This window comes from Heloderma suspectum, chromosome 6, assembly GCF_057233095.1.
Source record: "Heloderma suspectum isolate Gila_16-S chromosome 6, 16-S_ref, whole genome shotgun sequence".
NCBI lineage: Eukaryota > Metazoa > Chordata > Lepidosauria > Squamata > Helodermatidae > Heloderma > Heloderma suspectum.
Genome location: NC_139463.1, coordinates 80,152,501 through 80,178,079, shown reverse-complemented (window position 1 = coordinate 80,178,079; position 25,579 = coordinate 80,152,501). Strand labels below are relative to the sequence as shown.

Below are 25,579 nucleotides of genomic sequence, written 5' to 3'. Positions count from 1 at the left end.
CCTTATTTTCGTCGTAGTGTATGTAAATGTTTACGTAGACTAGACGTGCCAAAATAAGGAATGCAAATGGCGGCGCCCATGGGCACTGCCATTTGCGTACCCGTGGGTTTTTTGTTTTTTTTTTACTCAGCTGTGATAGGCTATGTAAACATTTACGTAGCCTATCACGGCTGACTGCAGGGACATAAACGGCGGCAGCTACGGCCGCTGCCATTTGCGGCCCGGCCGGCCAGGATTCAGGGTTGGAGGGACGGAGCACCTCCCCCTCGGTCAGAATTTTGGGGGGAGGGATGGAGCGCCTCTCCCCCTGGTGAGAATTTTGGGGGGGAGGGACGGAGTGCCTCCCCCCCGGCCAGAATTTTGGGGGGAGGGACGGAGCGAATCAAATTTCATTCAAGGAAAGTGACTTTCGTACATCCCTACGTCCAGCAGAGATTTTCTGAGTTGTTCGCGGCCTGTTCCATTCAGAGCCAGGGAGAGAGATGGTGGAACCCTCAGTGGCATCCTGTGATAAGTTTGTAAGGCACTTTGAAGATAAAGTCGCTCAGATTCGTCATGAATTGGACACCACGATTAATGCAGTTCCATTGGTAGAGGTGTTCAGAGCACTGTCTGGTCCAGTTTTATTGGATGAGTTTCAGTTACTTAGGCCCGAGGATGTGGACAAGGTGCTTGGCCAAGTCCGATTGACCACTTGTGTGCTTGACCCTTGCCCTTCATGGCTTATTAAATCGAACAAGGAGGGGATGTTTGGCTGGGTCCAGGAAGTTGTAAATTCCTCCTTGAGAGAGGGAGTGGTTCCTGCCACTTTAAAAGAGGTGGTAATTAGACCACTCCTGAAAAAGCCTAACCTGGACCCAGAGGACGTTAACAATAATAGGCTAGTGGCCAACATCCCCTTCTTGGGCAAGGTACTTGAGCGAGTGGTTGTAGGACAGCTCCAGGCACTGTTGAATGAAACAGATTATCTAGATCCATTTCAGTTGGGCTTCAGGCCTAGGGATGGTGGAGAATTTCTCCCCGAAACTTCGGGGGGCCGAGCGCCAACGTGTTCGGCCCCCCGAACAAGTTTCGGGGAGAAATCCTCCGCCCCCCCCGCCCCCCGCCCCCCCCCCGGGATGGGACTTACCTTCCCTGAATGTCCCTCCCGGCGGCGGGTCCGGCTGGCGGTTCGTCCGGTGTTCGAGCGGGGCGGGAGCGGCAGCCAGTCTTTCGACCGGCTGCCGCCCCCGCCATTGCAATCAAAGAAAAAAAAAAACTGTCCCCTGATAGGCTACGTGACGATTCACGTAGCCTATCACGGCTAGATTTGCAAAGTCAGCCGTGATAGGCTACGTGAATCGTCACGTAGCCTATCACGGGTGACTTTAAAAAAAAAAGCGCGTACGCGAATGGCGGCCCCCATAGGGAGCCGCCATTCCCATTCCTTATTTGGTCGCTGTAGTCTACGTCAATCTTTACGTAGACTACGGCAAAAATAAGGGCAACGCTATTTGCGTTGCCCTTATTTTCGCCGTAGTCTACGTAAACATTGACGTAGACTACAGCAACTAAATAAGGAACGCGAATGGCGGCTCCCTATGGGGGCCGCCATTCGCGTACGCGCTTTTTTTTTTTAAGTCACCCGTGATAAGCTACGTTAATCGTCACGTAGCCTATCAGGGGACTTTTTTTTTTTTTACTTTCGTGTTCGCGGCCGGGCGAGGCGGGAAGCCTCCTCCCCGGCCTGAATTTCGGCCGGGCGAGGCGGGAAGCCTCCCCCCCCGGCCTGAATTTCGGCTGGGCGAGGCGGGAAGCCTCCCCCCCTGGCCTGAACTTCACGGGGGGAGCAGCGAAGCGCTCTCCCCCACCGCGAAAAAGCTGCGAGAAAAGGTAAGTGACTTTCGTTCACCCCTATTCAGGCCTGGTTTTGGAATGGAAACTGCCTTGGTCACCCTGTGGGATGACCTCTGCTGGGAGAGGGACAGGAGGAGTGCAACCCTGTTGATTCTCCTGGACCTCTCAGCGGCTTTCGATACCATCGACCATGGTATCCTTCTGGATAGGTTGTCTGGATTGGGAGGTGGAGGCACTGCACTACAGTGGTTCTGCTCCTACTTGGATGGCTGATTCCAGAAGGTGGTGCTGGGGGATTATTGCTCTGTGCTATGGCAATTGTGCCATGGGGTTCCACAGGGCTTTATTTTATCCCCTATGCTGTTTAGCATCTACATGAAACCGCTGGGGGAGATTATCCGGAGGTGTGGGCTGAGGTGCCATCAATATGCAGATGACACCCAGCTCTACCTCTCTTTCTCATCAAAACCAGGTGAGGCAGTGACTGTTCTGAATCAGTGCCTGGGATGAGGGCCAATAAACTGAAACTCAATCCAGACAAGATGGAGGTACTGTTAGTGGGTGGTTCATCTGCCCGGCTAGGTGATATTCAACCTGTTCTGGAGGGGGTTGCACTCCCCCTTAAAGATCACGTTCATAGTTTGGGGGTGCTCTTGGATCCAGAATTGTCACTTGAGGCACAGGTGAACTCAGTGACACGGAGCACTTTTTATCAGCTTAGGCTGGTATACCAACTATGCCCTTATCTGGACAGAGATAGCCTAGCTACAGTTATCCATGCTCTGATAACTTCTCATCTGGATTACTTCAATGCGTTATATGTGGGGCTGCCTTTGAAAACAGACTGGAAACTTCAGCTGGTCCAAAATAGGGCAGCAAGATTGTTAACAGGGACTGGCCTGCTAGCTCATATTACACCAGTACTTTTCCAGCAGCGCTGGCTGCCAGTCCATTTCCGGGCCCGATTCAAAGTGCTGTTATTATCATTTAAAGCCCTTAACGGCTTGGGTCCAGGTTATCTGAAGGATCGCCTCCTCCCATATGTGCCTGCCCGGACCTTAAGATCATCGTCAGCGGCCCGTCTCCATGAGCCCCTGCCAAAGGAAGTGAAGCAGGTGGCTACTAGGAGGAGGGCTTTTTCTGCTGTGGCACCCCGGCTCTGGAATGAGCTTCCTGTTGAGGTTCACCTAGCACCTACATTGTATTCCTTTCAGTGCCAGGTGAAGACCTTTTTATTTTCCCAAGCATTTTAGCATTTTAGCTTTCTAAATTTTTAGCTTTGCTGTTTTAAATCTGTATTTTAAACTTCTGCACTGCTGCTAGGTTTTATTGTGGTTGTATTGTTATATTGTGGTTTTAATGTTCTATATATTTTAAATTGTTTTATTGTGTACTGTTTGGTTTTAATTTTTGTGAACCACCCAGAGAGCTTTGGCTATTGGGCGGTATAGAAATGAAATGAAATAAATAAATAAAATAAAACCCATAATGTCACTGCTTTTAGAGTCATTGAGGTTGAAAATAATAAAAAGTGCCCTACCCTACATCCGGCTTGCCTGGCCTCCTTCACTCGCATGGACACCTCTTTGGACCTCATGTTGGGAGTTCCAGTGAATACCTACCAAATGCAAATGTAACACTCAGAACCACCTCCAGGCCTTTTATCTGCTGGATTGGTCATGGGGTACCCAGGAAACAAGCAACACCTGGCCATGCAGCTGCTTGTCAGCCATTGGTTCCATTACTTATGATGAGCCACCAATGATGGGTGTGTGTGTATGCCACTGGCTGTACTTCCTGAATGGTTAGTGCCCCATTTTTGTCAAACCCCTTGAATTACAGCTGAAAGTCCTGACTTTGCTCCCATCTGGATGTGTTTCCTTTCAACTTCAATGTGGTGGTGTACAGCGCAGACGGCAGCAGGTAGGTGTTCCAGGCCCATTTCGTGGGGCGGGGGGGTGGGGGGGCTTCGTTCCACCATGGATTTCGGGGGGCTGAATGTAATGGCATTCGGCCTCACCTAGTTCCATGGGGGACTTCTCCGTCATGCCTACCTGGATGATTTTTTGTTTGCTGGCCCCAGGGATTCCGCACTATACGCCAACTTGATGCTGGAGTTTTGCACCTTGGCCGATGAGCTCAGTGTCCCATTGGCGCATGAGAAGACTGAGGGTCCATCCTCTGTTTTGATGTTCCTGGGAATTGAATTAGACATAGTCAATTAGTACTGCTGGCTCCCAAAGGTTAAGCTCACTGCCCTGAGGGGAAAAAAAATCCTAGCAGTAACATGTTTCTGGAAAATCACCTCAGACATCCTACAGGAAGTGGTTGGGCATCTAAATTTTGCTTTTAGGGTGGTGACTTCAGGCCGTGCCTTCTTCAGATGGCTATGCTGGGCTATGCATGGATTACAGCAGCCCCATCACCAAATTAGGGTCTCCTCCACCATGCCTTGGGACCTGGGGGTTTGGTTGCAGTTCTTACAGTAGTTTAATGGCATATCCTTTTAGAGGCATGAGTTGATCCTCAGGGCTGACCTACAGATTCATTCAGATGATGCTGGGTCCCTAGGCTTTGGGGTCATCTGGCAAGATTGTTGGTGCATGGAGCTGTGGTAGGGATGGCGGAGAATTTCTCCCCGATACTTCGGGGGGCCGAGCGCCAATGTGTTCGGCCCCCCGAACAAGTTTTGGGGAGAAATTCTCCGCACCCCCCCACCCCCCACACCCCCCCCCGGGACAGGACTTACCTTTGGCGAATGTCCCTCCCGGCGGCGGGTCCGGCCGGCGGTTCAGTGGGTGTTCGTGCGGGGCGGGAGCGGCAGCCGGTCTTTCGACTGGCTGCCGCCGCCGCCATTCCAAGAAAAGAAAAAAAAACAAAAACGCCCCCGTGATAGGCTACGTGACAATTAACGTAGCCTATCACGGCTAGTGAAGTCAAGTGGGCCTTAGGAAGCATTAGTAACAACAAAGCTAGCGGAGATGACAGTATTCCAGCTGAGCTATTTAAAATCCTAAAAGATGATGCTGTTAAAGTGCTTCATTCAATATGCCAACAAATCTGGAACACTCAACAGTGGCCACAAGACTGGAAAAGGTCAGTTTACATTCCAATTCCAAAGAAGGGCAACGCCAAAGAGTGTTCAAACTACCGCACAATTGCGCTCATTTCACATGCCAGCAAGGTGATGCTCAAAATCCTACAAGCTAGGCTTCAGCAGCATGTGAACCGAGAACTACCGGAAGTACAAGCTGGGTTTAGAAGAGGCAGAGGAACTAGAGATCAAATCGCCAACATTCGCTGCATCATGGAGAAAGCAAGAGAATTCCAGAAAAACGTCTATTTCTGCTTCATTGACTATGCTAAAGCCTTTGATTGTGTGGATCACAACAAACTGTGGCAAATTCTTAAAGTGATGGGAGTACCAGACCACCTTACCTGTCTCCTGAGAAACCTGTAAGAGGGTCAAGAAGCAACAGTAAGAACCAGAAATGGAACAACCGATTGGTTCAAAATTGGGAAAGGAGTACGACAAGGCTGCATATTGTCACCCTGCTTATTTAACTTATATGCAGAGTACATCATGAGAAATGCCGGGTTGGATGAATCAGAGGTCGGAATTAAGATTGCTGGGAGAATTATCAACAACCTCCGATATGCAGACGATACCACCCTAATGGCAGAAAGCGAAGAGGATCTCAAGAGCCTCTTGTTGAGGGTGAAAGAGGAGAGTGCAAAAGCTGGTTTGAAACTCAACATTAAAAAAAAAACGAAGATCATGGCATCTGGCCCCATCACTTCCTGGCATATTGAAGGGGAAGAAATGGAAGCAGTGACAGATTTTACTTTCTTGGGCTCCAAGATCACCGCAGACGGTGACTGTAGCCATGAAATTAAAAGACGCTTGCTCCTTGGGAGGAAAGCTATGGCCAACCTAGACAGCATAGTAAGAAGCAGAGACATCACCTTGCCGACAAAGGTCCGTCTAATCAAAGCTATGGTTTTCCCAGTAGTAATGTATGGCTGTGAGAGCTGGACTATAAGGAAGGCTGAGCGCCGAAGAATTGATGCTTTCGAACTGTGGTGCTGGAGAAGACTCTTACGAGTCCCCTGGACTGCAAGGAGGTCAAATCAGTCCATCCTAAAGGAAATCAACCCTGACTGCTCATTGGAAGGACAGATACTGAAGCTGAAGCTCCAATATTTTGGCCACCTAATGCGAAGAGAAAACTCCATGGAAAAGACCCTGATGCTGGGAAAGACTGAAGGCAAAAGGAGAAGGGGACGGCAGAGGATGAGATGGCTAGATAGCATCACGGATGCAATGAATATGAACTTGAGCACGCTCCGGGAGAGAGCGCAGGACAGGAAGGCCTGGTGTGCTATGGTCCATGGGGTCACGAAGAGTCGGACACGACTGAACGACTGAACAACAACAACAATCACGGCTAGATTTGCAAAGTCAGCCATGATAGGCTACGTAAATCGACACATAGCCTATCACGGGTGACTTAAAAAAAAAAAAAAAAAGCACGTACGGGTAATGGTGGCCCCGATAGGGAGTCGACATTCCTGTTCCTTATTTGGTCGCTGTAGTCTACGTAAAGATTTACGTAGACTACGGCGAAAATAAGGGCAACGCTATTTTCATTGCCCTTATTTTCACCATAGTCTACGTAAATCTTTACGTAGACTACAGCGACCAAATAAGGAATGAGAATGGCGGCTCCCTATGGGGGCCGCCATTTGCGTACGCGCTTTTTTTTTTTAAGTCACCCGTGATAGGCTACGTGACGATTAACGTAGCCTATCACGGCTGACTTTGCAGATCTAGCCATGATAGGCTACGTTAATCGTCACGTAGCCTATCACGGGGGCGTTTTTTTTTAAAAAAAAACAACTTTGGAGTTCGCGGCTGGGTGAGGCGGGAAGCCTCCCCCCCCGGCCTGAACTTCGCGGGGGGAGCAGCGAAGCGCCTCCCCCCCACCGCGAACAAGCTTCGACGACGGGTAAGTGACTTTCATCCACCCCTAGCTGTGGCCTGCAAACTGGACAGAGGATGGGACCTGTCAGGACCTAACCTTCCTTGAATTCTTCCCCATATACATAGCAGTGCACATTTGGGCCAATCACATGGCCAATGCAGTAGTTCAATTTTGGTGTGATAACCAGGCCACAGGCCATGTCATCAGTACCCTGTCTTCGAGAAATCACAGAGTTCTGTCATTGGTGAGAGCTTTTATGCTTCATTGCCTGCAACATAATATCTGGTCCCGTGCCTCGCATGTGCCTGGCCTGAACAATCTGATTGCTGATGCTTTGTCATGTAACCAGGTCAACAGGTTCTGGGTAGGGATGGCGGAGAATTTCTCCCCGAAACTTCGGGGGGCCGAGCGCCAACGTGTTCGGCCCCCCGGACAAGTTTCGGGGAGAAATCCTCCGCACCCCCCCTGCACCCCGCACCCCCCCCGGGACGGGACTTACCTTCCCAGAATGTCCCTCCCGGCGGCGGGTCCGGCTGGCGGTTCATCGGGTGTTCGAGTGGGGCGGGAGCGGCAGCCGGTCTTTCGACCGGCTGCCACCCCTCCATTGCAATAAAAGAAAAAAAAACAAAAACGCCCCCGTGATAGGCTACGTGACAATTAACGTAGCCTATCATGGCTAGTGAAGTCAAGTGGGCCTTTAACCCACGTTTTTTTAACTTTCGCGTTCGCGGCCGGGCGAGGCGGCAAGCCTCCCCCCCAGCCTGAATTTCAGCCGGGCGAGGCGGGAAGCCTCCCCCCCCGGCCTGAACCTCGCGGGGGGAGCAGCAAAGCACTCCCCCCCACCGCGAACAAGCTGCGAGAAAAGGTAAGTGACTTTCATCCACCCCTAGTTCTGGGAGTTGGCCCCATGGGCTCATCCCTTGCCAGACCTCATGTCGGCCACACCATGGATGGGAGAATTTGGCAGACTGAAGCAGAACAGGCCATGATGTCCTCCATAGCTCCCAGCACTAGAGTAGGGATGTACGAAAGTCACTTACCGTTTCACGGATCTGCTTCCAGGTGTGGGGGGAGGTGCTCCATCCCTCCCCCTGGAATCCTCGACGGGGGGGAGGCACTCCGTCCCTCCCCTCGGAGTCCTGCCCGGCTGGATCAGCTCCGCAGGGATTCCGTGGAGCCACTGGCCGGCTCCGCCCACAGCTGGACATCTGGCCGCTGGGCAGCAGGGACACAAATGGCGGCTGCTGTAGCCGCCGCCGTTTGCATCCCTGTATTTAACTATGATAGGATACGTAAATATTTACATAGCCTATCATGGCAAAGTAAAAAACAAAAACGCTTACACAAATGGTGGTGGCTATGGCGGCTTCCATTTGCATTCCTTTTTTTTGCCATTTTAGCCTACATAAATATTTACGTAAGCTATTAAGGTGAAAAAAAAGGGGGAATGCAAATAGCGTAGTGGGCACTATTTGCGTTCCCCTTTTTTTCACCGTAATAGCTTATGTAAATATTTACTTAGGCTAAAACGGCGAAAAAAAGGAACGCAAATGGTGGCCGCCGTAGCCGCCGCCATTTGCATACTTTTTTTTTTTTTAGTTGCCGTGATAGGCTACGTAAATACTTACGTAGCCTATCACAGCCTCTGCAGGGACATAAAAGGCGTCCCTGCGTTAGCCGTGATAGGCTACGTAAGTATTTATGTAGCCTTTCTCGTCTATGAAGAAGAAGGGAATGGCGGCCACAGACGACAGCAGATAAGTGCTCTGTTTCGCGCACATGTAGTGGGTTGGGGGCTCCATTCTGGGCCCATTTCATGGGGGGCGGGGGGCTTCGTTCCGCCACAGATTTCGGGGGACCAAATGCACTGGCATTCGGCCTCACTGAGATCCATGGTGGAATTCTCCGCCATCCCTACACTAGAGCCGCTTATGACAAGGCAGGTAGATAGTTCCTTGCTTTTTGATGTGACCTGCAGTTACAGAAATGCTGGCCCAGTCCTGTGGATCGTCTCTTGCAGTTTTGCATATATTATATATTCCAGGAATAGGGGGCTCTTGGCCAGGACCATAAGTGGTAAGCTGGCTGCACTGGCATTCTGGTCCAAATGTAAGGGCGTGACTGATAATACCACAGATTTCAGGATGCAGTGAACTATCCAGGGCTGGGCCAGGGCTTCACCTGTGGTGGTGGATTCAAGACACCCCCTTTCCCTGGATATCCTTTTAGGACTCTGGAGACTGTGGACATCTATATGCACCTCCCCTTACAAGGAGTCATTGTTTCATGTGGCTGCCTTAACGGCTTTCTTTGGGGCCCTTAAAATTTCTGGACTGGTCTGGACAACCAAAGGGTTAGGGTTAGGGTTCCTCTCCTATTAGGGAGGGCTTTGAGATACTCCTACATCCAAGCCCAGTAAGATATCATCTGGATTCAGCTCAGGTGATGTAAGGCAGACCAGCTGGGTCAGGGTGAAGTGGTGTCCCTCCTTCCTGCACAAGTAGAGGGGTTATGCCCTGTTAGGGTGCTAGCTTTTTTCTTGGACCTAAGGGGGTCAGTAGATGGCCCACTATTTTGTCATTCTGATGGGTCCCCTTTAACTCTCTTTTCTTGGACCTAAAGGGGTCAGTACATGGCCCACTATTTTGTCATTCTGATGGGTCGCCTTTAACTAAATATCAGTTTTGGGCTATTACTAAATTGGCATTGGGTGCTCTTGGTTTAGGTAATACCGATTTGGGACACATTCCTTCTGAATAGGAGCTGCTTCTACAGCCGTGTCTTTGGCTTTTACATCAGACCAGGTGAAGAAGGTGGGTAGATGGTGCTCCAAGGCCTTCAGGACTTATGTGCGGGCTTTTCCTTCATACCTCTGCCAAGCCCCCCCCCCCTTTTTTTCTTGTTCTTACCGTTCTATATATTTCCTTAGATGGATGGAGTGGACTTGAACTCATGTATGTGCTCATATGTGGGCACAGTATGGTGTTCTGGGCTGGTTGGAGGGCCAGCAGGTGAGACTGTGGATCCCAGCTCAGAGTGTCCCGGCGTGCCCATGTTCAGTGGCTTGGCAGACGTGGCATGCAGTGGGAGTGCCTCCTTCCCACTTTATTCCATCAAGGTTTGGTGCATGTGCCCCTGCAGGTTTTGGTACTGCATCTCAGGGGGACGACCTGGGTTGTCTGAAAGGCAAGGACCTCATCCTGCAGGCCTTGGCAGATTTTCAGTTTATCCAGCACCATTGGCCTGGGATAACTATCATCTTCCCAGAATCTGTTGGAGGAATGTTCAGAGCCAGGGGGCCCTGGAAAGGGCTCATCAGAAAGTGAATCGGGAAATAGTCTTAGGGCTATGTTGGAACAGCTATGGGATCAGCTCTCATCCAGAAATTAGTAGGACATGGGGAGAGGGAGCTTTATGGACAGGACAGCATGTACCTGTCCAATTTAGGCAACAACATATTTCTGCTGGATCTTCAAAGGGGTCTGTGAGAAGTTCTTCAGCACAGGCGGGGGAGTTTGACTAAGCAATAGGCTTGTCACTCCTGGTGGCTGCTAGGATGGGCAATGGGGATGAGAATAGGGATGGTGAGCATTCAGAGGCACTGTTCTGGTGACAGGTGACACCTGAGGCCTCTGTTCTGGGTTTTGTTTCAGGGATAAGGGTTACCTGTGAGGCTGGCTCACCTCACCCACCGGGTGTTTTGCGCCCCAGGGTGGTGGTGGTAGGGGAAGGCCTACCTCCCCGCTAGGGGGTAGCCCTGCGGGGTGGTGATGTTGACATTCCACTCCTCAGGCTGTGAATGGTTTTTTTGCCCATTTGCAGTGTCAGCTAGCAGCTGGCACAGTTTAGTGCCCATCCTGGGTTTCCCTTTGCAGACATTCAATAAAATGTGGCCCAATTTGTATTCAAAGACATGTGCCCATCTCTTTATTACCCCATCTCCGCTTGCAAGTGCCCTACCTTGCGTCTGTCTTACCTGGCCGCAGAAGGGCTATTGCGGGCGGGTGGGGTGAGACAACGTCCTTGGTTGCCATTGGCAGTTGAGTGATGGTCTCACCCGAGCCTGGGAGGGGATGGAGGGGCACCTTTTTAGCTCTCCGTGCCCCTTCCTAATGCCTCTCAGTTCGCACGGCTTCCTCCCGCCCTCCCTTATGCAATGTGGGTTTTAACTGGTTGCCCTTTGGGCTCACAGTCTCATTGGCATGGGCTGTGTGTCATTTCACCTACTTCACACTATAAATGGGGTTGGCAAGTCCTTAGGTGAATCTGGTCCAATTTTCCTTAGTTGTTTGCATTTTTATGAGCTCCTAGGAGAGACAGATGGTATGAGAATAAGGATGGTGAGCATTCAGAGACACTGTTCTGGTGACAGGTGATGACTCAGGCCTCAGCTCTGGGTTTTGCAGCCCATCAGGGGATAAGGGCTACCTGTAAAGCCAGCTCACCTCACCCACCTGGTGTTTTGCGCCCCGGGGGGGGGCAGTGATAGGGGAAGGCCTACCTCCCCCCTAAGAGGTAGCCCTGTGGGGTGGTGATGTTGATACTCTACTCCTTGGGCTGTGAATGTTTTTCACCCATCTGCAGTGTCAGCTAGTGGCTGGCACAGTTTAGTGCCCATCCTGGGTTTCCCCTTTGCAGATAGTCAATAAAATGTGGCCCAATCTGCATCCAAGCACGTGCATCCGTCTCTTTATTACCCATCTCCACTCGCAGTTGTAGTAGCATTAGCCTGCAGTCTTGCAGATAGTGGCTGCTTGTGACCAGGGATGTGTGAATCAGCAAAACTCAAACTTACAGCAATTCTCCGAATTCCATTTTGAAGCTTGTTCCAGCTCAAGTCCATATCAGATTATGAGCTTTGTTTTTTCTTTTTGCCTGAAGTCGGTGCATATTCTTTCCAGATGTATGCATCAGTTGTGCATATCTTTGACATATACACATTCTTCTCCCATTGACTGAAGCTTATTATGTGTGCATTTTTCAAAAGTACTCATTTTTTTCATGCACACTTTTTCAAATGTGTACACATGCTGTCAAGCGCATCGTTTTTAGTCCGCAAATCACATTGCAAGCTCAGAAATGTATGCACTTTGACCACAGATTGCAACCGAGTCTATGTCTGGACTGTTTGGAAGGTGCAAACTGGGTAAATCCTGATAAAAAATGAACTGAAGTGAATTTCTCGTACATCTCTACTTGTGCATGACACTGCATCCATTCTCTCTCTCTCTCTCTCTCTCTCTCTCTCTCTGAAAAGTGGGGCAGATAACTGGCCTCCACAAAGGGCAAATTATCTCTTCATTATTTTTATCTGGTTCTAGCTTACATTTATTTATTTATTTGTTTATTTACAACATTTGTATACCGTTCCACACCCAGACAGATTCCAGAGCAGTCAACAATACAAATGGGATAAAATAATAAAGACAAATGTTAAAATAATTAATGTTTTTAAAAAGGAAACAGAATTCTGATAAAACTGTGGCTTTCCTCAAGGAAAGCTTCCTGAAATAATGTTTTCAGAAGGCACCAGAAGCAACACAATGTTGGTGCCCACCTGATGTCCAAAGGCAGGGAATTCCACAGGAAGGGGGCTACCACATCTGAAGGCTCTTCTCCTGGTGGACTCCAACTGGGCCATAGATATGTACTGAAACATCCCTGATTCACAGAAAGATGCCTGATACCAGGTCAGACTATTTGCCTATCTAGCTCTAGCCCAGGACTATCTCTTCTGAGTGGTAATATGCTTTCCGGGGACTCAGGCAGAGATTTTAATTGAGGATACCAGGGGTTGAACGTGGGATCTCCCACATTCAAAGTATGTATTCTCCCACTGTGCTATGTTCCTTTGTACCTCAAGTCAAGTACTATAGCCATAGCCAGATGGCCGCAGCTTCCAGGAACACCTATTTGCTGGGGAATGAAAAAGACTCTACTCCTTTTCAGAGCGTTGATCTGTGCACACTGAATGACAGTGCAAGATCACAGCAATAAGTACTACCTTAGCTGTACATTAATTCGAAGGTCTGCAGGGAGGAAGGGATGGGGGAGAAACATGTTTGGTTCATTTTTTTTTTTTTAAATGTGAACTGACCTAAATTCACACTTTGGAACCAACGTGCAGACCAAATCTCAGTTATCCTTCAAAATGTGCACTTCTCAGAATGTTTGCAACTGAGGCCTCCCCGCCCCCACAAGCATCCAAAACTTTATATATAAGTGAAATAACATTTTAAAATGCATTATATTAGGAAAATTGTTTGCAAAAATGTGCATCATAGGATAAATTACGTACAAAAATGTGCACATTAAGATCTTCAACATACAAAATAATAATAATAATAATAATAAATGAAAACAGCTAAAAACAGTTACAGTGAAATGCCGAGACCTGAGGGAATTACTGACATTAAAACCCCTTCCACATGCCATCACATGCCTGAGAGTAGGCTCTCTGCGGACTAAGCAAATATAACATTTAACATCTGGAAAGGACAATGAACCCCTGTTTCTTTCTCAGGGTGGGTGATGCTTATGGACAAATGAGAGGAAAAAATATTTAAATCTGAAAAGGATAAATAAAATTATTTGGGCCGGGTTGTCTATAAACAATATGCACTTGTAAATTGGGGATGTCCAGGAGTGGAATTGAAATGGTCTGTGAAAATGGGAGATAGCCATGGAACAACTTGCACAGTTTAGTTGTATAACTTGAATAATTAAGCCTTGTTGCTGCAAAGGAAGTTAATGTAGAACAGAGATCAGGATACCATGTTCATTAGAAACCCCTAGGCCCCTGCATGGTCCTGTTCCTTATGGGCATGCAGGAGTCTGAAATATGCCTCTGATATCAGCCTGTCCATCCTATAGATGGAGCATATGTATGGACTGAAAGTGTTGAGAGTAAGATGGAAGGAATATAATGAGTATTTCTGTGGTGCTTTATCAGAAACCTAGTAGGAAACAAAACCAATAACCCCTCCTATTTTCACACCTCCCTTTTCCCCTCTTTGATTGGTAGCATGTATAGTTTAACAGCCATCTGACCATACTACTTTGCTTTTTTGACAAAATGTGACTTCATTTCCTTGAGAAATTTCATCAAAAGAGATGCCTGTACTGGTGAGTATTTGCTTTTTTATTGCGCTGGTAATGTTAAGTGAAACTTTTCACATAAACTTAACAAGAGAAAACATCAGACTGGCTTATTCTACAGAATGATGCCCTGACTTGGAAGATCAACTTTATTTAATACTGTGGTTAAAATCCAGCATGTGTTTGTGTTTAGACAGTATGTTTTCCCTTCAACTTTTTTTTTTCAGTGATTATGTTTTCAGTGATAATATATTTAGTACAGCAAATCCTAGCAAAGGGGAACGCAAATAGCATAGTGGGTTTTTTTGCCGTAATACCCTACGTCAATATTTACATAGGCTAAAACGGGGGGGGGGGGAGGAATGCAAATGGTGCCGACTACGCTATTTGTATTCCCCTTCTTTTTCGCCGTAATAGCTAAAACAGCTAAATATAGGGAACGCAAATGGCAGCTGCTGTAGCCGCCATTTGCGTACGCTGTTATTTTGGGGGGGGGGCTTGCCGTGATAGGCTATGTAAATACTTACGTAGCCTATCACAGCAGCTTCGCAGGACGCAAATGGCGGCCGCTATGGCGGCCACCATTTGCATCCACAGCAGCCCGTCTGTGGCCGGAACTCCGACTGCAGACGGCCCTGGCTGGTGGCTCTGCAGAGCCACCGTGGAGTGGAGCTGGCCCAGGGAGGATTCCAGGGGGAGGGACAGAGTCCCTCCCCCCACCGTGAATCCAAGCTCCGCAAAGGTAAGTGACTGTCGTACATGCCTATTTGCGGCCTCAGCCTGGCAGCGGATGGAAGAGGATTCCTGGGGGAGGGACAGATCGCCTCCCCACCCCCAGCGGACCCCAGAGCAGAACAGTAAGTGGGGTTTGTACACCCCTACTGAACAGCAGGGGAGGTGTGCATGATGGGATCTCAGCACACCAGGAGGGAAGAGTTAAACCTCCCCATCCCTGCACACTGAAATGGGGCATGCCCAGAGAATGTCTCTGTGACTGTCAGTGTGTGCGTGTGTGCACGCGCACATCTCTCAGTCGGTATCTGTGGATTGGGGGAAGTGTGTGTGTGTATGTGTGTATCTAATAGAGTGGGGAAGTGAGAGGGATGCCAGGCTGGGCCAGGCCCATTTTGGCCTTCAGCCATGGCCACCAGTGGTATGCCCCCCCCCCCATCGCCCTCAAGGGCAAAACGTTTAATTGCTTAATCTAGAAATCTCAGCTACAAGTAAAAACAGGTTTCTACTGTTCACAGTTTAATACACTGTGCTGTGTGCATGCATACTGTGGGGAGGGGAGAGTCAAATCCAGCAATGCAGTAATGTATGTTTAACAGCATGCACAACCTCATACAGAACCTCATGCACCCCAACTTTATACATGGGGCCATGGAAGCAGCAATGTCTGGGCAAGCTTCTGCTGCTTGAGTTATCCTTTTTTCTGATGGGAGACATGTACTCTCACTTAAATCATTGGCGTATCAGTGTTTATTACCAATGAACAGCTGCATTGTTGGATCTGCTTTCCATGGCAGTGTAACATCTGAGCAGTATTACGTCAGTTTTTAGGATACTGCACTAGGGCAGAAGCACTTTCTAATCTGAATTTTGTAACATCTTTAAAGTTTTCAAATGGATGTTACCATTTGGAAGGAGGAGGAGGAGGAGAAGGAGGAGTTATGAAAACCATGCTATGTGCAGTAGATACAATACAAAATGCTTTTGTTTGTGTTTAACTGTGGTTTCCAGAAAAAGTATTTACGTATCTGTTTCCTTGAAGTTCTAGATTCCACTTAGCTGAAAGTATTCCCATATCAGCTTCATTCATACATTAATAATATCCAATGTATTATGGCTTTAGGGAAGATGTTGATGTGATCTTATCGACGGGTTTGTGTCTTTCCGGTTACAGTCTTGTCACCACCATTGAGTCCTTGGGAAGTCCAGTAGTCACTCCAGTGGGGGGCAGTATCCTCATAGTAGAATTGGCTTTAGCAGCTGCCCCTGGTGGGGTGTGGGTATGCAAAGGCCAAATGTGCATCCCCACATTGACATGGAGAGTGGGGCAAAATGTCCTATTTAAGCTGGCCCTGTCTCTCCCTTGTGGCACTTGCTATTTTGTTAGCACCCACCCTCCTGCACAGGAGAGGTGTCAGGGTGGGTGCTAACAAAACTGCTGATTGCACCAGGGCTGAGTCGCAAGCTTTTGTCATGCACCGAGCTTTTCGGGGGTTGTATGTTTTTGTTTTTTTTTCATCTACTTTGTACTGAGTCCCCTGCGGGTAAAGGGTTAACAGTGATCAAGGGTGCCTTTAGACAAGTCATGTCAGTCACAAGAGTAGCAGGGCAGTGCAGCGTGAGTTATTGAGTCTTGAAGGCAAAATGGGATTCCCAGTCAGGGCTGTGAAGTGCAGGAACAGAAAAAGGAACCTATTGGGGTCCAAGTAAGTCACACACTTAGGGTTGTGGGATTTGAGGGGCTGTGGCTCAGGACGGCTCCTAAAGGTGTAATAAGGAGGCTGTGAAGAGCCATTGCACTGTCCCTGGACCCAGGTCCAGATCAAGCTCATTCCTATTAGCCAGTACTAACAATGCCCACACTGACTGTGTTGCAGTTGTCTTCTTTTTTAAGTTAATTAAGTTGTGGCCGTACCTCACTGATTTTCTTGTATCTCTCCTTGTTATTTCTGGGCAGGGACACAATAAGGAATACAAATAACAAAATCAATGCAAAATCAATACAATCCATTTTGTATGATATGAATGTTAAAAATAGCACAGAAATATCCAGAAAAATGGTCCAACCACTTATCTCTTGATGCAGGTTGTAGTGGAAATGTTTAATGGAAGGCTGTAGCAAAGCATTCTTATGGTGGCTGGTCAGCCATTCCTCAGGGCATCTCTATTCCAGCCTAAAATCCTGCATTTAAAACAGGGCTTTCTGCTTCTGTTTTAAATGCAGGATCACAACAGACTCCCTTTACATGCACTTCCTTCCCCTCCTTTCCCCCCTTATCTCAGTCTCCCATATGTTGCATTGATCTAGCTCTTCTTCCTGCAGCTTTTCCTTTTTCATGGTTGGAACTCAAATGAAACACAAGCAGAGTAATTTGATAGCTCATTATCTCCAATCTATTTAAAATGGAATAAAGGTAATTTAGTTCAGGAGATGCCCTGGAGGTTCACCACATCATCTAAAGGGCCTGCAAACTTCCATGTGTGAGCAATCTCAATAGCAGGATAAAAGCTCCATGTGGAGAAGCACTTAGCTGCATTAGGGAAGTTACTTGTTAAAAACAGAACAAAATCCCACTTTCAGGACCCCCTGAAGTTCCTTGGAGGTTTCTCCTGAAGGGGAAATCCAATTTTCTTTTGCATCCCATGTAGTTCTGTGGCAAGCCCAATCCCAAATTTCTTCATGTTAATAGGAATCACCATGACAATTGAAATATGGGTATAAATTGTCAGATTAAACCACATACTTCTAATTGGGTGCAAATATGCTTGCTTTCCAAATTTTCTAAAAGTAAATCAAGGGGACTTAAAAGAAGAATGAAACAACACACACATCATACCCTGGGTTTCGGTAATTTTATTTATTTGAAAATATATCTTTATCTGTCTTTGACAGGGCTTAGAAAAACAAGATGAAATACAAACAAAACATAGACAGCACCTTTCCCCCCCTCTTTTTTTTCTTTTTAAAGCATTAGTACATTAAGGGAGCAATCCTATGGCCGCTAGTCAGCAGCTAGACAGCCATAGGATCTGTGGGTTCCCGGAGAACTGACCTTGGAACCTGCACCTTGAGATCACTTCCAAGAGAACTGACCTTCTCCCCCTTCTGTGCTGCCTTGCAGGCAACACAGAAAAGCCCCATGCTCCACGCTTGGAAGAGGAGCACGTAGAGGCCAAAACAGGGTGTTCTGGGGCAGGGAAGGCGGAAATGCTGGTATGACACATCCTATGTGTCATCTGGCAGCCTCCTGCCCTGCTCCGCCTTCCTGCGGCTAGACAGCTGAAATAGGCTGTCAAGCCACAAATGCAGAGAAGGAGAAGTGTGGAGGGAACGATCCCCTCCGTGCTTCTCCTGCCCTGCATTGAATACGTGGTCGCTTCCGAGTTCGGAGGCAGCTACCTATCCCCATAGGATTGCACCCTAAAAATGCATTAAAGGCTTAGGAAAATAAAGATGTCTTTGGCTGGCACCAAAAACGTTGACAGCAGAGCTAGTTATGCCTCGGGGGGGGGGGTACCACCACCAAGAAGGCTGACAGGGGTACTTAAAGGAGAGCCTACAAAGCTTACCTTACTACACAGACAGGTATGGGGGCAGGTACCTGGGTCATAAGCTTGTGATGTCACAGGAGCGTACCTTTCTGAATATATCATTAATAAATAGTAGATAATGGAAAATAAGGTGGAAGAATTAGTAGTCAAAGGCAGGAATGGACAAAATTGTCAATTTTTTCCTCATTTTTTTTAATCTTTCTGTTCTGAATATGAAGAAATTTACACATTTTGATAAATTCACATCAAAAACAAACTAAACAATATTTTTGCCAATCTGCACCAGCCAAATACAATAGGTACTTGGAGAGGACCATGTTGTCCCTGCCTACTATATAGCTGTTAAATAGGGATTTTAAGTCAGCACTAGCATGGCTGAAAACACAGGGATTCAAACCTAGGCTTTGAAGAGCTAAGCACTCAACCCTCTGAACCTGGATAGAAAAATCTATCAGTTTTGGTTTCTCCCACATTCACATTTAAAAAAAAGAGGAGGGGAGCTCAAGTTCTCTCCATCCCAAATATGAAGACATTTAGAAATTTTGGTATATTATTATACAAAATGAAGTGAAAGTCTCACCCATACCTAGTGAAAGGTTATTGCTTAAGAGATTTGTGTGAAATGCACGTATTTTCTGTGACATTTCTTCAGCACCTCCTTCACCTCTTTGTTCCTCAAGCTGTAGATGAGAGGATTGACCATCGGGGTGAGGACAGTGTAAAATACAGAAAATATTTTATTTAAATTCCTCAATGTGTCAGTATCTGGGAGTATACAGTATATACAATGATGATGGTGCCATAGAAAATGGTGACCACAATGAGGTCAGAGAAGCATGTGGAAAAGGCCTTTTCCCTTCTGGAAGTGGATGGGATTCTCAAGATGACTGATATACATATGACATAAAGGTCAACAAAAATGGTGGGAAAGAGAAGATGGCCAAAAGGTAGTAACTACAGTCATCTTGTGAGTGTTGGTATATGAAAGTTTTAGCAATGGGTTAAAATCACAAAAGAAATCATCAATTTCATTGAGGCCACAGAAGGTTAATTGAGATAACAACCATGTTGTGATGGCACTAGCTAAAAAACCACTAAACCATGCCCCACTTGCTAAGAAGAAGCAGTTTCTGTTTGTCATACGAATTGCATAATGCAGTGGCTTACATATTGTTAGATACCAATCATAAGACATAACAGACAAGAGAAAGCATTCTGTAGCTACCAGAGAGCCAAAGATATTAAATTGTATATGAATTGGTATAAACGAAATGGTGTGGTCCCCGGTCATGAGGCTGGCCAACATCCTAGGCTGGGTGGTTGAACTGTAGAGGATCTCCAAGCAGGACAGATTCCCCACAAAGAAGTACATGGGTGTGTGAAGGTTCTGGTTAGACAGCACTAGCACAATAATCAGAAGATTTCCAAACATAGTTGCAATGTAGATAATGAAGAACAGGAAGAACAGAACATTCTGTAAGCTAGAGGGTTCCCCAAATCCTAGTAGGATAAATTCAGTAACTGCTGTCATATTTTGTACTGCTCTGTTGCAATGTAGGTAATGATGAATAGAAAAAATAGAACATTTCAGAGGGTAGGGAGTTCCCCAAATCCTAGTAGGATAAATTCAGTAACAGTTGTCACGTTCTGGGTCTCTGAGTTCATATGCCCTGTGGAAGGGGGGGGGTGATGTAGAATGTAAATGGGGCAAAAATCACTCACTAGAATGTCCCCAGACTGATAATTCTGCTGGGCTATCATTTTTCAAAAGCACATTATCTTATAATTTTTTTTCTTACCATTTTATTTTCTGGAAATGTTGGAGAATTTCAGAGTTCCCTCCCCAGCAAAAAAAATGGTGAAATGGTTGGGGGGAAGGTTAAAGGGGTGGAGGAGGAAGGAATTCCCTTTGTGCAAATGCTACATTGGACACACACACACACACACACACACACACACTTTCCTTATTTTCAAAACAAGCTATTGCAGAGGAAAGGAATGTATTTATTTTGAGCATGAAGACTCTGATCCAACACAGAGTGCATGGAGTGGAAAAACCACTGAAAAAACAACTGAGCAGCGGGTGCGAGAACTGAATCTAGCCATGATTCCCCTCATGAACAGTTGATTGTTGGAATTTCAGCTTTTTAGGAAAGGCTCTGCACATGCAGCCCCAGCTTGGATCAGGAAGGACTGTAAGAGCAAACAGATATTTGCATGTACAGTTGCCAAGCAGCTAGAAATACACACATGGAAGCCTCCTTTGCCATAGTTTGAGTCACTATGGTCTAGTAACTAGAGTATCCAAAGGCATTTCTCCTCCTGCATGTAACTGCTGGAACTCGGAGGTGACCACCTATCCAAAGCAGGGCAGGAGAAGCACAGAGGGGATCATTCCCTCAGGGCTTCTCCTGCCCCACTTTTTTGGTTAGGTAGCTGATTGTGGCTGCCTAGCCATGGGAGGATGGAGCAGGGAAGGAGGCTGTTGTATGACACATAGAATGTGTAGTACAGGCAGTTATGAGTTCCCTGCCACGGAACACCCCGAGCCATGTCCCTTTCCAGCCGCTCCACACTCTTTTTGCAAGCGTGGAAGATGGGGCTATTCCGTGCTGCCTCCGAGCCGAGGCAGTGCGGACGTGCGGGGAGGTCAGTTCTCCAGGAACTGACCTCGGAGTGCGGGCTCTGAGGTCAGTTCCTGGAAAACAGTATATCCTATGGCTGTCTAGCTGCTGTCTAGCAGCCATCAGACTGCTCCCTTATTGTTTTAGATTAACTGGCATTAGCTTGTTTATTGGTTTAATATGTTTTTTGCTGGTTAAATTATTTATGGTTTTATACTGTTTAAAATGATTGTATCTGTATGCCGCCCTGAGATCTTAATGATATTGGGCAGGATATTTACAAATGTTTTAAATAAATAAATAATACATAAAATAAATGTGACAGTGGCACAACGGCCCCAGATCCCTCCATGCACATGTGATGCCAAATATATATTTTTTTCTAGGCATGTTTGCCTGGTTCAAACTCTGTTATCCTTTAGGCGCTATGCGAAGTCCATCTTGCTCTCTTGGGGGTCTGACGATATTTGAGATCTTTTAATGGCCTTTTCTCTGCTTCATTTATTTTATCTGCTTATCTTTCATTATCTGTCAGCTTTGCTAGTTTATCTTGTTGGGTAGAATTGCATTTATTATATCATTGCATGTTATTATTGCAAGTCTGTCTGAGGCCGTTTTATGATGAATGTTGGTACATCATTTTTTTAAAATAAATAAATACGTTCTTGACTGCTGAGAAACATGAGAACTTTAGTTCTACTCACCTAGTGTGACCTGATGCACACCAACCACATGCATAAGGCATTTGAGATTTGTGGGCAGGCAATAGGACACATATGTGTTCTGGAGGCCACAACTTCATATTTCTTTTCTTGGTCATTGTTATAAGGTCTAAAAATCATATCTCCGGTTGATGTAGTTGTGTGAATCAGGACTCATCAAGACTTTATTTCTAGCTGTCTCTTACATTTTAATATACACTGTCACCAGCCCTGCCCAACTAGTCCTTCACCCCACCCGCATCTCATTCTGTGTTAGCAAGGAGACTCTCACTGTTCCCACTGCTTGATTACTGATCCTCGCTTTGCTTTTTAAAATTCTGATTCTGATTCTGATTCTGATTCTGATTCTGCCTTGCTTTTCTGCCTGACCTTCTGCAGTCAGGAATCACATACTATTTACTGATTTATTACACATCTATACCTCCCAATAGCCAAAGCTCTCTGGGCAGTTCACAACAGTTAAAACAATAAAATACAGCACAATAAACATATGTATCATTCACACATAATGACAACTGATAGGTTTCAAAACCGATGGGTTGGCAGCGTGTATGAGCAGGAGAGAGCAGGCACACTGCTTGAAGCTCACCTTGCCCTTTCATTTCTACTCAGCAACCCACAATCAACTCAGCAACTCACAATTGGCTCCTGCTGAGCGTGACTTCTGAACTCAGACCACTGCATTGTTTAGGGGCTAAACAACCCAATGGTTAACCCATGGTTTGTTGTTGCCGTAAGTGCTGGGTTGTTTAGCCCCTAAACAACCCAGTGGTCTGAATTCAGACAACACCCTCAGCAGGAGCCAATCATGGGTTGCTGAACTGATTGTTGGTTGCTGAGTAAAAGCAGAAGGGGTGTGCACCCAACAGGCAGTTCTCTCTCTCTGTCTCTCTCTGTCTCTGTCTCTGTCTCTGTCTCTCACTCTCACTCTCATTCATGCATGTCAGCCCAGCATTTTTTTAACGAATGGGTTGCCATTACATGAAAACAGCCCCAAATGTGTGTGTGTGTGCGCAATTTAAAACTACAGTATGTTTTTGATAAGACCTTACCAAAATTTGCAAATGTCTTCATATTTGGGATGGAAAGAACTTGAGATTTTTACATCATCATCATTATCATCATCATCATGTGGGAGAAAGCAAACTGACAGATTTGTCTATCCCTGCTCTCCCAGGATATGCAGAAATGTTATTTCGAAAATTAAATGAAAAGAAATGGTTTGATGAGGACTGAGCATGCTCAGTAACCTGCACAAGCCACAGAATTTTGAGGGAACTTGAGCATTAGTTGACATGGATGAGGAAAATGGGCTGAGCATATTGTCCTGCTATGATTACAGTCAAGAGGATGTGCACCATGGAGGTAAACAAACAAACAAACAAACAAACAAAAAAACCTTCCTTTCCCATGCTGTACAGATATATAGGGACAACCATTTTCTTCCCCCTCCCCAACCCCCAAATTGATCCGCTGTAGAAATAAAGGGTTCAATATACCTGAGCTGTATTCCTGAGGTTTTAGAGGGGGTTGGGGTTCTTTTCTTTTCTACTCTTCTCCTGAAACCTCATCTCATCCTGCTCTTTTTCCAGGCTGACTGGTTCCATAAGCAGGATCGCTATTGTCATGGGCTTGTGATGCACTGCAACATTTTGGCTTCCTTCTAACATCCTTCTCTGTGTCTGAGTCATTCTCTCACCTACACCAGTAGTGGGGAATGTGTGGTCCTCCAGATGTTGAACTATAATGCTCACCAGCCCTAGCCAGTATAGCCAATAGTGAGGGATGATGGGAGTGCCAGTCCAGCAACATCTGGAAGGTCACAGGTTCCCCATCCCTGTTCTACACATTCAACCCTCAAACTATGTTCTCATCATTTGGAACTCAGGATGAATGGTTTGACCTCAGTGTCCCTTATACATGATGGGATTGGGAATGCAAAATTCCATGCAGGTTTTTGTTATTGTTGATCATTTGTTTTACCCCGCAGATTAATGTGAAATGGAGCAGAATGGCTATATGAGTCACAACATGTGAACATGACGCAGACCAGCTATAAACTATTCCAGCCCAGATGTTCTCACCCCCCCCCATTTTGTCTAGCTCAGCTTTAGACTTCAGCAGTTGGACTTATTTGTTCTTCTTGGCTAGTTGTTGCCTTCTAATTATCTGGAAACTCAGACTGCCCATAGTGTGGTGGGTGCTGTACAGTTTCTGACAATTTTCAAGACCAAATTGACCCTAAAAATTAGCATACAACCCCATCATGAAAACATCCTACCTCCTATATAAAATATTAATATTATTTTTTGCTTTAAAAGCAGCAGTGGTGATATTGAATTGTAGTGACTCCAGAAAAGTTCCAACTCAGGCTCATGTGTACATTAATTTCCATAATTAACTTTCCATTCACCCATCTTTTTCTTCAGGGCTCCCTGTACCTCTTTATTTCTGATGCTGTAGATAGCAGGGTTCAGCATGGGTGTGATGGTTGTATATATCAGTGCAAGCAATTTACCTGTGTCCTCTGAGAAGATGTATTGGGGCTTTATGTAAATCAAGCTACTGGTCCCATAGTATAATATCACAACCATGATGTGTGAAGAGCAAGTGGAGAATGTTTTCCACCTGCCCTCATCTGAAGTCATTGCTAGAATGGAAGAGATTATTAGGATGTAGGAGACCAGGATAAGGATAAAAGGAATGACTATAACCAGAATAGTGGCTGATAACAACTGAATCTCAAACAAGGAAGTATCAATGCAAGAAAGCTTAAGCAGTGGGGGGATGTCACAAAAGAAATAATCAATCTTATTGGAACCACAGAATGGCAAAGTAAACACCCAGATTGTTTGCACTAAAGAGACTAGAGTTCCACCAACCACTGAAAGTAAAGAGAATGATAGGCAAACTTTCCTATTCATGTGGACCATATATCTCAGAGGGTTGCATATGGCCATGTAACGGTCATACGCCATGACCGCCAAGAGAATACATTCTGCAGCCCCTAGGAAAAGCAAGAAGTACATCTGGGTGGCACAGCCAACATAGGAAATGTTACTGTCCTCTTTCAATACATTCAGCAGCATCTTAGGGATGGTAACTGAAGAGTAGCAGATGTCCAGGACTGACAGGACCCTGAGGAAGAAATACATAGGGGTATGAAAGGAGGTGTTTGCCATTGTGACAACAATGATGAGGTAATTCCCAATCAGGGTGAAGAGATAAATTAGCAGAAAGACACAGAAAATCAACACTTGCAGCTCAGGCCTGTCAGCCAATTTCAAGAAGACAAAAGTAGCCACTTTGGAGCTGTTCTTGTTTTGCAGTTCTTCCATGTATTTTCCCCCCTTCACCAAACAAAAGGTTCATACGTTGGCATGCAGAGAAATGATGCACTATTTTGCACCTGCTATATAAAAAAAGAAGCAGATAAGTAACTATAGCATAGATACATATGTGCTATACTACTCCACATGTCTTCAGGTTAGATTACTGTAATGTGCTCTGTGTGGGGCTTCCCTTGAAGATGATTCAGAAACTGCAACTGCTTTTAGTTTTGATCCTTCCTCCTGTCAGAGGAAGGACACTGCTGGTGGAGCAGAACTTGCTCTTCCTCTCCCCTTCCCTGTGCCACTCCCCATCAACATCTCATCCAGACAGTCAACCCTCCAGAGCAGATTTGGAGGGCACATGGGGAGAAGGGGATGAACCTTCAGTGGTGTCCTTGGGTGAGAAATTTGTTCACTGTGCATTTCAATACAAAGTTACCCAATGTGCATTTCCAGAACCTAAACATTAACTAGAATGCCATTTGCTGCTAAAATCTGTACATTTCTGAAGTTTGTGGATTCACTTCTGGGGGAGGAGGGATGTGTACCAAAACTGTGAACAAAAATACATTTTTCAAAAAGTGACAAAATGCGTATATTTGCAAAAATGTACATCAAAATGCTTTATTCAATTGAGGAAATGCATACATTTGCAAGCATGTGCAAAAATGCATACATTTTGAAAAACACATACAAAA

At 46.2% G+C, this 25,579-nt stretch overlaps 1 protein-coding gene across 1 annotated transcript; it reads right to left on the bottom strand.

Moving 5' to 3' along the window:
- Window positions 1-9,934: 9,934 nt before the first annotated feature.
- On the bottom strand, window positions 9,935-24,887 carry LOC146341385 (olfactory receptor 10A7-like). The gene is made up of 3 exons (XM_084807410.1): window positions 23,963-24,887; window positions 10,798-10,884; window positions 9,935-10,122 (listed from the first exon to the last, which is right to left on the bottom strand). Exons 1-3 carry the CDS (start codon window positions 24,885-24,887, stop codon window positions 9,935-9,937), a joined length of 1,200 nt encoding a protein of 399 aa, XP_084663536.1.
- Between the last annotated feature and the right edge of the window lie 692 nt (window positions 24,888-25,579).

Coding starts and splice junctions, on each gene's coding strand:
- LOC146341385 (XM_084807410.1), bottom strand. CDS start 24,887: ATGGAAGAACTGCAAAACAAGAACAGCTCCAAAGTGGCTACTTTTGTC. Junction 10,885..23,962: donor AGCCCTGAAGAAAAAGATGG/GTGAATGGAAAG, acceptor ATCCCCTCCCAG/GCTCGGGTGAGACCATCACT. Junction 10,123..10,797: donor AATAGCCCTTCTGCGGCCAG/GTAAGACAGACG, acceptor AGCCCTTTCCAG/GGCCCCCTGGCTCTGAACAT.